Source organism: Apium graveolens, unplaced genomic scaffold (genome assembly GCF_009905375.1).
Source record: "Apium graveolens cultivar Ventura unplaced genomic scaffold, ASM990537v1 ctg6790, whole genome shotgun sequence".
NCBI lineage: Eukaryota > Viridiplantae > Streptophyta > Magnoliopsida > Apiales > Apiaceae > Apium > Apium graveolens.
In genome coordinates, this window is record NW_027419786.1 from 39,537 (window position 1) to 54,760 (window position 15,224).

At 33.9% G+C, this 15,224-nt stretch overlaps 1 protein-coding gene across 2 annotated transcripts; it reads right to left on the reverse strand.

Moving 5' to 3' along the window:
* Positions 1–6,565: 6,565 nt before the first annotated feature.
* On the reverse strand, positions 6,566–9,442 carry LOC141703582 (uncharacterized). Of its 2 annotated transcripts, none has more exons than XM_074507054.1 (7): positions 8,551–9,442; positions 7,861–8,134; positions 7,595–7,768; positions 7,381–7,488; positions 7,217–7,286; positions 7,035–7,133; positions 6,566–6,953 (listed from the first exon to the last, which is right to left on the reverse strand). In XM_074507054.1, exons 3-7 carry the CDS (start codon positions 7,735–7,737, stop codon positions 6,858–6,860), a joined length of 516 nt encoding a protein of 171 aa, XP_074363155.1. In that variant the 5' UTR covers positions 7,738–7,768; positions 7,861–8,134; positions 8,551–9,442; the 3' UTR covers positions 6,566–6,857. Both variants share the same exon structure in this region; 1 of them encodes a protein (XP_074363155.1).
* Positions 9,443–15,224: the final 5,782 nt, after the last annotated feature.

Genomic DNA, 15,224 nt, shown 5'->3' on the forward strand with positions numbered 1-15,224 from the left:
AAAAATTAACTTTCACTAGTTTGATGATATAGTTTTTAGTTTGATGCACTTTCGTAATTTATTTTCAAATATCTCAATTTTATTATCTTCTAGTCTATAATAAAATTATAAAAAGTATTTCTCTATTTTTTTTTGGAAGAATAAAATAAGTTATATTACACATATACGTTATCTGAGTTACGAGCGCAGTGGATATAATAGAAACTATATAATTAAAAATAATTGATATTTAGAAAGAAATAAATCTTACAAGTATGCAACGCATTAACTTGCACTTGAAGTATATAATTAATTTAGCATGGAGGAATATTGACCGCGGCTCAAACTTTAAAGCAATAGAAACACCTCAGCATGTACGTGGGTCCAAAGGTTAAAGTGTATAACAACTTCCATCTAATCTATATTTAGCTACCAAAAACGGTTACAATTATATAATGGTAAATTAAAGTTAGTCTTTATCTACTCTTACATAATTGTAGCTAAATTACTAGTAGGTAAATGTAAGATTTCTCGTAGTGTACTAGCAAATTGCATGTTGATTGCGTCTTCTATATAATTAAAGATAATATTAAATTTAATTCTTAATATTATCATAATATAATAATATTCTAATTTTTTTAAATGATTTGTTAATATTAGAATTTTGATCCATAACAAATTAATCCCTTCAACAAACAACATTTTTATAAAATGAATAAAACATAATACCAAATTAAAAATACATTCAAAAAATTATGTTTCATGTCAGTTCATACAATTCGAAAATTAAAAAATGTATAAGATACACAGAAATTTGAAAGAAGCGCCTCAGAAAATTAAGCTATCAGAAGCTGCTTTGTATAAATTGTTCACCGCGGGCATTTATTGCATAGCTAAGATGTTTATTGACCGCTGCTTTTAGCTGCCACAATGTCTAACAGGTAAGGGAACACAATACCAAGTACAAAACATTTGTTTATTTTCTTAAACGTCGGTGTTAAAGTCGGAAAGAACCGCAACAACGGGAGCATGTAGTTCTTGACTATAACCATCTTTCCAGCAATTTTTCGTCCACTTCGACTCCCAAATGCACGTGGAACTTGAACTTATATGATAATTCTTCGCATATCGATCACAACTTTTGATCAATTCTCACCTTTTCCTGAAATAAATTGAACAAGAAAAGTGCAATGAATGTATAGTTCTATGCGAGTGTTAAAAGAATTAAGCACGTGCTCGTGTTTTACAAAGATTAAGTATGGTTCATAGATAGGTAATGCATCAAACAAATGATACACAGTTCAATAAATACATGAGAAAGGTGTCCGTAAAGCATCTAGTAAAATATTAAAACTATAAAGGTGTTCAATAAAAAGATAATTAGACAACTACCTTTACCCTCTATTTCAATAATGGACCACCGTATAGTCAACCCACGGCAGACTAAAAATTGGACATAAAATAAGTTTTATACGAAATATTGATCCTTGCCACATTCGTTAAAAGAGTCGTTGATATGTGTTTAAGTATGGTATCAATTGTGAAAAGAAGTACTTAAAGATAGAACTATTCAAAACTTTATTAAATCTATATGGATGATACTATGGCAAGTTATGGTGAGGGGAGGTCTTGCAGGTAAAGAACGGATAGTATTACGCTACTGGTTAGTTTTGTACTTTCCGATATAGATTACGTGTATGTAGTGGTTTGTTGTATCATTATACAGTTTGAAAAAATTTTAAATTTATGGGGGAATTTTAGGCGCTAATTTTAAAAAAATCATTAATTATTTATCGATGTTTGCTCGCTAATTCCTTTTACTGTTCACACATTTCTTTAATTTGTACTCTAACAATTATTGGGCTATGTACTGCTTATAAAAAGATTTTTTTTTTGAAAATTCAAAATTCAAAATTTATTTTGTAAATATATTAGAGATTTTTACAAAAATACAATTTTTTAATTTTTGTTTTGCAAAAATACGATTTTTCAATTTTTTTACAAAAATACGATTTTGCAACACATTGCAACCCGATATAAGCTCAAATGCAACTCGACGCAACCACAATTTCAATTAAAAGTATTTTTCGGCACTTCTTCGGAGAAATTGCATACGCGGTTGCTTTCAGTTACAAACTGTATTTTTGCATTTTTGTTAAAAGATCGTAAAATTACAAACAAATTTAGAAAAAAATAGTATTTTTGGTAATTTCTCAAAATACTATTGGTTTTTAAAAAAATTGCAAAAAAAAGATATTTTTTAATTTTAATTTTTAAAATGTTGAATTTTCAAATTTCTTTTGAAAAGATACGATTTTTCTGCAATTAGTTAGATGCAAATAAATGCAAATTCGACAATTTTTACAACTCCTTACAATTATATATAACGTAGAATGTAATGAATATTAACCTCGAACCCAACCAAAAAACTATATCTAGCTAGTTGCATGTATAGTTAGACTTTATTTCCACCGTGTTTTTGTAAATAATTTTCATAATATAGTAAATTTGTAAAACGAAAAAATTAGAAAAATTATATTTTTGATAATTTTTCTTAAAATGTTGTATAATAGTTTATGATTGACAAATTTAAACCATCAATCTAATTTGTAAATCTATAAATGATAATGTAAGTATTTGTTGTCGGTTGGATTACAACTTGAAAACTTATTTGTAGTTTCATATAAATAACTATAAAAATATTGGTTTTTAACAAAATTCGAACTTGAGAGTCTCGTAGTATATTTTTTTAATAATTGGATTTAACGGATTCGAGAATTGGACCCTTAATGCATACATATGAGTTTGAGGAATGACAAAGTATCACGTGTTATTTAATAACAAACTTGTGATCCATTTCCGGATATGTTGAATTGCTCTCCAATTATACGCATAACAATTATTATAATTGAGTAGTATATTGATTTAATTTTATTTCTATACTAACAATTTTAACGTTTTTTTGCTAAATAACAGTTTTAACTTACAGGTAAGCAACGCAATGACTTGCACTTGAAGGAGAAAATTAATTTAACATGGAGGAATATTGACCGCGGCTCAAACTTTAAAGCAATACAAACACCTCAGCATGGATGTGGGTCCATAGCTTAAAGTGCATAACAACTTCCATTACGTCGACATTTAGCTACCAAAAACGGTTATAATTATATAATTTTAAATGAAAATTAGTCTTTATCTACTATTACATAATTGTAGCTAAATTACTGGTAGGTAAATGTAAGATTTCTTGTAGTGTACTAGAAAATTGCATGTTCAATGCGTCTTCTAGGTTGGCAAATGTCTTAATACTCTTGTGTGGAAGATTCACGAACCATTATAAGGATGGTCCTGACAATGTAGAACTAAATCCCTTGCACATACAAGCTTCTTTTAAGTCACGTGTGATAGGTACCGTAAACATTCGTTGCTTATATTGTGTGAAGTGTTCCAATAGATCATTAGTACCGTCATATGGCCTCATTTACAGCACCGTAAAGCGTTTCGGTATCTCTACCAAAGCGATGTTTTCATGAAAAGGTGAATCAACATAGCTTATAGGAGTCTCCTTCTCTAATGGCTTTGGAATACCAACGATTCTTTCAATTAAGTCCCTCACTTCATGTAAAAAAAATTTGAATTCCTCTGTAATTTGGTTTCGAGACCTTCTACTGCTATCGCGTGATCTCTTTCTATCATTATCCCCTTCTCGATGCTCAGGATCATCATAACGTTGCTCATCACATTGTCTTTTTATGTTATCACCATTATTTGGTATGTTCTCTATATCCTCTATCTCAATCACATCCTCAGTACCCTTCGTTGGCCCTTCGTGTTGATCCTGTTCCTCAACAATATCAATGTCCAAACGTCTAACAACACTTGGGATCGTCTTCTTTGTTGCTGTCTTGGTTCGTAATTTGGCCGTGGTTAACTCTTTCTTCAACGTCTCATATTCAGAGCGTATCTTCTCCATCTCATCTAGTAGTTTTTTCAACGTTGCTTCCATTTCTTTGTTGTTGCTCTCAGTCTCAGCCCCTTGATTTGTAACATGTTCTTCAATATCGTCACCTGCCATCATAGTGAACCAACCGGATCCTTAACAAGATTCCCATAGACGACGCCAATTGTTTTTACCAAAATATGTAGGTCTAATGTTAAGGTTGGTTGATTATTTTGTTTCAGAGATGTTATTAGATTAGGAACAATTTAACTAAAAAGAGTAAAGCAACGCAAAGAATTGGTGAGGCGGAAAACCCGTAAATGGGAAAAAATCGTGGGTGAGATTCATTATTCAACCTAAATTCGATCCACTAAATGATTTATAATGATTACAATGGATTTCACATGATACATTGTTTGTTTCTCTTGCTATGATCAATGTTACTCTCGTGTTTGTAGGGTTCATGCTAGGTTAGTGTATTCTTGGAGCTTGCAGGATGTACTTCTTCGACGAAGTCTGTGAGTTGTATTTGTGTGTTGTATTTCATTGATGCATGCTTCATATCCACCCATGTATTGGTTATCCCCCTTATTCTTCAAATTGGCTTCCTTATCTTCTAGTTTGTTCCCCTCTTTTTTTCTAACTTCCTACTCTTTTCTCCCACTTTCCAATATGGTTGCCATTCTTGTTATATTGCCCCGCTGTTACTCCATCGAATTCGGACTATAGATTGATATAGTGTTCTAGTTTTTTTGGTGATTTTCATTGCGTTTGTTGATATCCCGAACGCCTTCTTACTCTTCCCGTCACGTCTATCGCCTTCCTTGTCGTCCGTCTTCTGACCATATCATGTCATGACTAAAAATATGGATATAACATAAAGTAAAGAGAATTCAGATAGCTTTATATCAACTTAATATCCGTCTACGTAGGTTGCTATCAATTTTTTCCTGTGATGAACCAAGAAATACTAATTGTTTCGACTTTTACCTAAGCACATCCACAATTAAGACCTTTATATGTATAATCATGATGATTATAATAGATAGGAAAAAAAGCTAAAGTTATAGTAAATTTAGTAAGAAGTTGCCTACATAATACCAGAGTTTTTTCTAAAAAAGTACATCTAAATCTAAACTCAGAGTTTTTTTTAATCTTTATAAATTTAACAGTCACATAGAGGAGATCAAGTTCAAAGATTTGGTAGCGGATAAGAAATTGTCTGATTCCTCTATTGAAGATGATAGTAAAGGATCTGAAGATGAGACTTGCGGAAATGTAACTGATCATGATGAGATTGTGGATGAATCGAGATCATATGAGAAATCGGTCCATGATGGAAAAGATGAAGAGATAGAGTGCAGTTATTGAAGGAAGAATGATTTAAAATGGAAGGGAAAGTCGGTTGATAATGGAGAAAGCACAAATAAGAGTATTAAGAGTGTTAGCACAAATAAAAGTGTTAAAATGGAAGAAAAAGTTGGTTAATCATGGACTTACAATCTTTCATATATATGCACGTCTCTGGTTTTATCTGTAGCCTACCATTTTTACTAGAAGTCCTAATACTGTCAACCCATGAATATTTAAGCATACTTGCACTTTGACTTCAAACTATAACCATAGATGTCACTACAAGGAAAACTGGCTCAGACAAGTGTTTTAACCCGTTATCTGATTCCCTGAAAACCCGTTGTCTATTGAGCCGCCGTCTCTTACATAGATCAGACAACTATTAGAAACAGTTGTGTGAGTCATCGAAGACAACGACCAACTATGAGTCCCCGTTGTATTACAACCAGAACAAACAACGTCTTTCCATAAATTCTGTTGTAAAAAGATTTATTAGATAAGTAATGTTAAAAAGGTTGTGTATGTGGTCACTAAGAGTTTTAGAATAGAACATAACACACAACCCTTATTCAGATATATATATTGTCCTCTACCTTAACACACAATTCAAACGATAACCACCGTTGTATTACAACCATAACAAACAAGTATTTTCTATATATTCTGTTGTAACAAGTATACTTAGACAAGTTCTCTTGAAAACGTTGTGTATGTTCTTACTAAAAGTTTAGGAGTAGAACATAACACACAACCCTTATTATTTATTGTCCTCTACCTTAACACACAATTTTCAAAAGATAAAATTTTGTTGTCTTACAACCATACAGACAACCCCTTTATTTTAAATTTGTATTGTTGGAATTGCTTTATACAACATTTTTTTATCACTTGGTATTGTATGATTATGTTTTGCACTTATATTTTAATGTAGAAAGTGTTGTGTGGTCTTCAAGGCATAATTCTTTTTATTCTTAATAGCATTGTTGGACAATGGATAATAGTTAGTTTTGTTCAGACAATGGTTTTTTATTGTGTGAATCTTCTTTTAACAATGTTTAGTTTTAAATAGCATTGTTATATGTTATAAAACATGATGAGCTTGGTCTTTATAAGTGTTGTGTGAGACACAATATAATATGGTTATTGTATAACTTTATTGGCTAAAAGCTCCTCAAACAATGGTTTTTCAAATTAAAATTAAACACAACAACATTATAAAATGAACATGCCATAAAAATTAAAACCCAAACTATCATTCAGATTACAAGCAAATTGTCACCATTACACCAACAATCAACCATCAATCCTTCTATTACACCAACAATCAACCAACCCTCCATTACATGAATCCACTAAACCAATATTTAACCATTGCAACCAAGAACTAACTTATAACCAAGTTTTATCTTAAACAAAACAAGACCATTCAAGTAGAAAGCAAAATATTTTCAGGTGAACATATCCACAAAAACGCCAGTAATTAGAAACAACGTTTAAATAGAGTTAACTACCATGACTAGAACTCCCAAATTTCAACACAAAATATGTTCACAACTCAAAATACCCAGCAGCACTGTATGCAAGTTCAAGTGGCATGCTTCTTCATGAAGTACTTTGCCCATTCAGTCTTTATCTCTTTCAGTTCTTTCATGCCATAACTTAGGTTGCTTCTGCGTAACCACTGAAACATGGATGTAAAAATCACATTTATTTACCACAATACACTTGGATATAGAAAAAAGAAAGATAACTATAACATTACCTTCTCATGAAATTTTAATTCCATATCGGCACAAATCTCTTTCATGTAACCCATTATAAACAAACCACAATCTTTGCTCCCAGTTTGGACAGGTACCCCCTGGAGAACATTAAAAACTTTATATATGTCTAGCTACACTATTCTTGTAGAATAGAGAAATTGATAAAATATACTATATTTACCCCCAGATTCTCCCAAGATATTTTCTTCTTTAAGAACTTCTTTGCTTTTTCCTGGTAGAGTTTGATGGCACTACGAAAATATAATATAGATCAATTGTAAGTCATATTTGTATTTAATTATTAAAGTGATTGTAGTTGAAATAAAATTTTAATATTGTACTCACTTGTCAATCACTTCTGTCCATTCTTCAGTTGCAATCCTGCGCTTCAATGGGTACATGTGATAAACAGTTTGTGAATCTGGATTTACAGCAGTGAGCGTCCAATGATTCCTGATAATTTATGAACAATAAAATTTACAATAACATACAGAGATGATGATATACAAAAAACAATCTTTAAGTAAGGAATATATTATTTATTATAACATGTACTAACACAGCATTATATGGTAGCAGGAAAATTTGTCCTGGTTTAGCGTTCCTGAATCTGATAGATAAGGATTTTGACCTCTCTCCTGGACTACCACAACCAAGTGCGCCTATCATCCCAGGATCAACAAACGTTATCATGTCAACCATCTTGCGCTTTTTCAAATTCTCTTGCAATAAACTGTTAAAAATTGGAGATACAGATTATGAAAAATTCAAAAAAAAACTCAATAAGTATTCATAAAGGCAACAAAACTTTAGAAAAATGCTTACTTGATAAAAATACAAATGGTGGACCCTGATATCTCACCCCAGAGCACAAAGCGTGCACATCCGATAAAAACAGCGCCTTCTTAGCGGTTACTCCAAAAGCTTCTTGGCATAGATAAAAAGAGTTTACTTGTCCATCAGCTAGGGCATTTTTTGCCCAAAGCTACAGACGTTTCAAAACAGGGGGATAATTCGCACACATGTCCAATACATACTCTGGTTCCGGGACACAATCTTTTACCTTCTTCCATTTTTTCCCAGTAGTTTTCTTGCCTCCCTGAATTGAAAATATAAAAAGAAAATAGAGAATGCAAAGTTAAAGAAAGTTGACATGTTAAGTAATTGAAAATCTAAATTATGTTTTTATTCTTTACTTTTAAAAAACAACATAAGTTTCAAAAGAATTATAATATAAACAGATTTAATTCATTAATACGTAACAAATTAAAAATTGCATCATTATTAATTTAATTATCAAACCTATTTCCAACATTTTAACAAAATAAATATGTGACAACCACCACAAAATCAACACTGAAATAAGGGGAAAAAATTATTATATAAAAAACTGAACCAAACAATTATTCAACCTAAACATGAGAAACAATATCGCAAAATATAGACCCGATATTGTAAAAATTAGATTACTAAGTTTAAAAATATACTTGCATATATATATAGAGAAAATTTAACCTTTGGACTTCCTTTCACTGCAGCGGCGCTTGTCTTCACTTCCATTATGAGGTTTCTCGGCCATGCAATATATGTTCCCACAGCTTGTTCTACCGTCACGATCTCATCTTGGATTGGTAAGGGAATCTTTTCAGATCCTTGGAGTACACGAGTGATTGAGACCCGTACATTTTCTTTTTCCAGTTGTTTCCCATGAAGAACCTGACACTTAGTATCGACTGTTGCATAAGCAACGATATTTGTCGGGGAGCCAATTGCTAATTCCCACTCTGTGCATCCTTTAACCTCCAACACCTCCTCATTATTAGGTTCCAGACACACATCCTCAACCAACATTTGATTATCCTCAACATCAACAACCTTGAGAGCCTCGCCATGTTCCTGAATATGTTCTTCGCCATCCACCAAAGGTTTCTCCTGAATATGTTCTTCAATATATGTTTCCTTACCGATACCCACATTTTGAATGTGTTCTTCAAAATTGTACAACATTAGTATATTCAATCTGTTCATATTTACAATGTTATGCAATAAACAATACATGGTTATATGTTCTTCATTCAGTTTCTCCATTATTCTAAGAATTACTCGATGATTGTACAGTACAGAGTATTACGGAGAAGTTATAACTCTGATAAAGGGGAGTACCTGGTGCACAAAACTCTTTCATTCTCTCAGAAAAATGCATATATACACAAAATTACCTTTATTTTATCGTAAAGAGGCTGTGATTTACCTAGCAGATAGGATAAAGTAACAAAGACTTACCTGCAACAGTAGTTAGAATTCTGATAGTAGTAGACATAAAGAGTCACAATGATGACTAAAGGGATGATCCAGAGCAATCCGGACCTGGCCTCTCTATTAGCACCAGAGGAGAATAAAGAAACAGGGAAATGCACTAGTTGGTGGCCACAACCCAACTGCATTGCACGAATACCATGTAAAATAAATGATATATTTACGTTTATTTTGGCATGTAAATGAACATGGGACCTATAAGATGTAAAAAGTAATATTAAAAAAAGAAAGGTTAGGAGGGAGGGTTGGAAGAAATTGGTCACTTAGTTATTTTTTGTGACCATATTTTGCTTGCGTGGATTAATTGTGGGCTCAATAATATAAAAAATTAGTCGGGCGCGCTGAAGTTGCTCTTTGGATCATGAGTGAATAATGGCAGAAGTAGAGATATATAGGAAAGTATGTGCATTTTCTATTTCCAAGTTTGTAGCTACTATGTGTGGAAGTATTTTTGTTTTAAATTTTCTTGTACTTCTTTCAGTTAGATTAAAGAAAGAGAATATATTGTTATTAAATAAACATTGCCTTGTGTGTTATCTTCAATATCAGTTCTATATATCTTGCATATCTATGTTACCAAACTATATTTGGTATTCGAGCTTTAACATCTCATATTTTGACGAGTACACATATCAAAGACAATGGACATAGGGAAGAGCAATGGCTGACCAATGGGCTTGAGTTATCCAATGTTAACGAGGACGAATTGCACAGTTTGAGTGATGAAAATGAAGGTCTTTATGCAAGCACATGAGGTTGGGAGGTTGTGGAACAGACTGATCCAAAAGCAACTCTGGAAGAAAAGGTGAATAAGGTGGCTATGGAAATAATCTATCAGAGTATTCTTGACAAAATGCTACTCTCTCTCTCTTAGAAAATAAACATTCCAAGGATACATGAGAGGCGATACTGACTATGTGTCAACGCGTAGATAGAGAAAAATCAGTAAAAGTTCAGACTTTGAAAGCCGAATTTGAAGTCTTGAGTATGAAGGATACAAATATGCTGGATGATTTTAGTATGAAACTTGTTGGGCTTCTGACGAATATTCGAGCCCGTGGAGGAGATGTGAAAGAAACCTATGTGGTAAAGAAATTTCTACATGCAGTTCCGTCTAAAATTCTTGTAAATAACATCAACTATGAAGTAATTTGGAAACTTAGAAACAGTGATGGTGGAAAAAGTGATAGGATCGTTGAAGGCACATGAAGAAAGTATAAAAGGGAGCACATAAAATGTTAGTGTTCAGGTGCTATTGACAGAGGAAGAATGGATCAAGGAAGGAGGCAGTGATAAAAAAACTACTCCTTACTAGAGAAGAATGACAGAAAAGAATGAACAAAAGAGGTGTTGAAGGTAGTTCCAATGTAAAGGGTCGTGACGGAAGAGATAAAAGTAGAATAAGGTGCTAGTAGAGTAAGGTACTATAACTGTCATATATATGACCACTATGTTGCTGAGTGCAGGAAACTAAAGCGTGAGAAAGAAGTGAGGCATGAAGCTCTAATGACACAGACAGAAGATGATGAGCCGACTCTTTTTCTGGAGAAACATGATAATGACTGTGAGGAGTTATTGTTGAATGAAGAAGGTGTCACACCAGTATAAGAACGGATGAAAGGAAAAAAAACGAGTTTAAAAGTGTAGTACTCAGACAACGGGGCTAGAAATCAAATGACAGGCCACAAAGAAAAAAAATCATGAAATTAAATAAAAGGATAACATAATCAATGAAGTTTAGCGACAGAAAGACGTAGGTTTATTCCAGATTCCTTTTATATGTAGTAATATAATCATTTTTTATGCGGGAATACAATGATAGGTTTACTGTGAAAACATAATACGATCTACAAAGATAGAGAAAATGCATATTTATAACTCCGGTATGCGGGGCTCCTTCCAACGTCGCGCCTGGACCCTTCTCGTGGTTGTGGTGTAACTGTTGTGGGATTTCTGCAAAACGACACCGGAAGGGGGTTTGAATCCCGCGGTGTCTCCGATGTGAGAGTAAAAACTTATTTTGGGAAGATGTGGTTGTGTGTGTATATGAGTGTGTTAGAGAGCATAACCCCTAAATCCCTTCCTTTTGGGGTATGTATAGTCCAATGGTAGGTTTTAGGGGTTGGTACCTTAAAATCAGAACTGTTTGTTGCTGGGGCGGAGGACACCTGGCTTGGATATATTTCGTACAAGTGTCTACGTAAAGACCACCTTTAGAATGCACCAAAGATATGCTGACGCGTGTCATGTTTGTCTCAATTATTGGTTGTTGATAGCTGTCATTGTCGATGCCCTGGATCGTGCCCACGTGCCCCTCCTTGGTGGGTTGTGGGGTAGGCTTGTGTCTGAGTTGCGATGGGCCTGGAACTTCCGTGAGCTCGACTTACCCTATGACAGGGTTGGACTCTAGCTGGGAGGTAACCCTGCTCTGGGCCCGGCTAACCATGTGAGCCTGGCTCACTCCATTAGCTTATTTCCAGGGTTGAGGATATCCTCCCAGAGCAGGTTTGATTACTATAGGGGTGGTTATACCCTATCACATATATGTAACGAGGATAAAAAATATATATATATAAAACAATGTGTGTACTCTTCAATAGTGACTTAATTATATGCAACCAAAACCGGAAAAAAGGAAATATTTATTTGACTTTATTTTCTATAAAACCATTAGTATATTCCTTTATAATTTTTTTAAAATGCTCATTCAGTGGCTTTATTTGAAATTTTAGTTGAACGTCTCTCCTAGCAACCATAATCGATTTATAACGTTTATTATATGCATGAATCATCACTCATAAATTCTTTATTTTTTATCTTTGTTGGTTTAAATTCAATCCTAAATAATGTTTTGAGCTTGATATCTTTGACTATTATTATCCTGAAATCAGTGTAAATTTTTTGAATACAAGTTTAGGTGTTTATGTGTCATTACTTTTATTATATACATCTAGAGAGAACCTCTCTATCAAGAGAACTAGAGACCTTCATCCTAGCCATTGATTTTATTTATAAAATCAAAATTAGTTTGTATAATATATAATGGCGTGTGTAGTATAATAGAACTTTTGTATACAAATCTTTACATATAGGTATAATACGAGTTTAACTACACGAAAATGGAAATGTAATGCTAAGAAAATGACAACAGATCGACAACTAATGACATCGAAGAGGTAGGGACTTATGTAAATTTAGCACTCAAAGCATGGTCTGCATGACTGATTGGGTCTATAACGAGTAAAAGACATGCAATAGCAGTTAACGGCGATCTATGAAAATAGAAGCAATAATAAATAGAAATTAAGCAAGAAAAGAGGTACTTGTTATACCTGAGTTGTTCCAACGATCCAACAAATAGTCAACATCATCACCAAACGACCTACTCTCAACAAAAAGGTAATCTTTCTTCCGGTTACGATCGTTAAAAGTATCGTTGTTCAGTATCAATGGGTCATTAGTGTTCTTATTGCTAAATCCAATTCGGCGACCACTAAATTTCTTCAAACAATAACAGTGCGTCACTACCTAACATTCACTCCTAGATGATGCCTTGTATCAATAGCATCTAAACAAGCCAGGGTTCTCCATGCAAAAGGCATTAGTTTGCCCAGGTGACACATTAAGGGTTTTTAAAACTGCAGACACAAACTTGGAAAAAGGAAAACGTAAGACCAACATTAAAAGGATAGTAGTAAAGTATACCCTCTCGTCTTGTAGAATCAGCAAGAACAGAGGGGTTCAGGAATAACGGCGACGACGTTAGACTGGAACCGCATCTTTGCCTCTTCAAATTTTTCAGGTTTCATAAAGTTTTGGAGGTTGTCCTTAAATCAAGTAGACCAGTGGCAACCCAATCGGTGGTTTCAGCCTGGGTTTCAATGGGGGTAGAAACTGTTGAGAGTTAGAGCTCTTAACGTTTTACATTGCATCGGAAGGGGTTCAGGAGGAGGATTTGAAGAGTGGGCTTCGTAGACGATGTGGAGAGAATATAATACAAGGGGCTAAATTGGAGGATGGATGTATATAGGGAATAGAGGAAATTATTGATAAGTTTTGGGAAGGGTTTTGATAAACAAACAGCCTATGCATGTATATCATAAAGCTGTTCACAAATGATCCAGTTATACACGATATAATAGCATATATCTACGCTACTGATTAATAATATGGTTGGAGATTTTGTTAATTAAATTATTTAATTAACAAAATCTGGGGACATTGTTATATCCATATTTTTAGCCATGCCATGATATGATCAGATCAACGGACGACAAGGAACGCGAGTGACGAGACGAGACAGGAAGAGTAAGAAGGCGTCCTAGACATTAACAAACGCAATGACACCAGAAACACCAGAAGACTATGTCAATCTACGGTCCGAATTCAATGGAGTAACAGCCAGGCAATTTAACATGAATGGCAACTATATTGAAAAGTGGGAGAAAAAGTGGGAAGTTAGAGAAAAAGAGATGAACAAACTAGAAGATAAGGAAGCCAATTTGAAGAATAAGGGGGATAAGGGATACAAGGGTGGATATAAAGCATGCATCAATGAAATACAGCAATAACACACAACTAAACTACACCTCACAGACTTCGTCGAAGAAGTACATCCTGCAAGCTCCAAGAATACACTAACCTAGCACGAAGCCTACAAACACGATAGTAGCACTAATCATAGAAAAGAAAGAAACAATGTATCATGTGAAATCCATTGTAATCATTATAGATCATTTAGTGGATCGAATTTAGGTTAATTGGGTAATAAATTCCACCAGCGATTTTTTCCCATTTAAGGGTTTTCAGCGTCACCAATAATTCTTTCTGTTGCTTTACTTACTTTTAGTTACATTGTTCCTAATCTAATAATATCTCTGAAACAAAACAATCAACCAACACTAGACCTACAAATTTTGGTAAAAACAGTTCCTATAACCGAAGGAATAATTTTCAAGACATCACCTTTGGTAACATTTTGCAAACTGAAGTCCTTGTGTTTATCGTACGTGCTCTACAAAAAGCAATTACAACTTATAAATTATTTAAGCCTACAGGTTTTTGGCTACACATTCCTTTTACTAAAGATATGACAACCTAGACTGGACGGCAGGACTGAAAATTTCCTATAACATGCAGTTTTCCATATACCGTGTTCAGTGAATTGCCTTTTCCGATACATATACTTATGGAATATTAATGCTTCTTATTCCTGTTCCTGCAGTAGGCAGCCAAATAACTCACTCCGACAGATGTGTAATGTAGAATTCAACTCTAAAACTTTGCCTTGTGTGTGATATCAACTAGACGTCTGATTTTGGTACCCATCCTTACAGATATGGCCACAGAAGTTATTCGAACCCGACCATCCAGCCTCATGTTTGTTTCTTCATATCGAATAGGGGAGCCTTGGTGGCTCTACTAAGAACAAAAGAGTGAAGAAGGGACCACACCTGTTGACCAAGCTCCAAGATGGCAACTCCGTTGTTCATGTTGTCGCCACCACAGGAACTCAGATTATGTGATGCCAACAGATATAATCTACTTTTGTTCGAGCCATATACCTTCGGAAATAATACTTTTTTTTTCAAACCTCAAGCAGATTATAAAAAATTTCGTTGTATATGCATTATCTTGACCTGAGAATCGTAACTGGAATACTCGTGTTAAAGGGCATGACCTAGAGCATGCCCATGTCTTCTTGCACGGGCTCCAAATCTAGTTGGCCAATAAGTCCAGATGTTTTTAAGCCAGTCGCGAAGTGTCTAAAAACCAATTCCAAGTTAATGCAAGACTATTATTCACTTCAAAATCTCTCAAAGTGGGACACAAAGATAGACGGTAGCAAAAAACAGTAAGAAGCTGGAAAAACT

Coding starts and splice junctions, on each gene's coding strand:
- LOC141703582 (XM_074507054.1), bottom strand. CDS start 7,737: ATGGTTGACATGATAACGTTTGTTGATCCTGGGATGATAGGCGCACTT. Junction 7,489..7,594: donor CTGCTACCATATAATGCTGT/GTTAGTACATGT, acceptor ATAAATTATCAG/GAATCATTGGACGCTCACTG. Junction 6,954..7,034: donor AATTAAAATTTCATGAGAAG/GTAATGTTATAG, acceptor TCCATGTTTCAG/TGGTTACGCAGAAGCAACCT.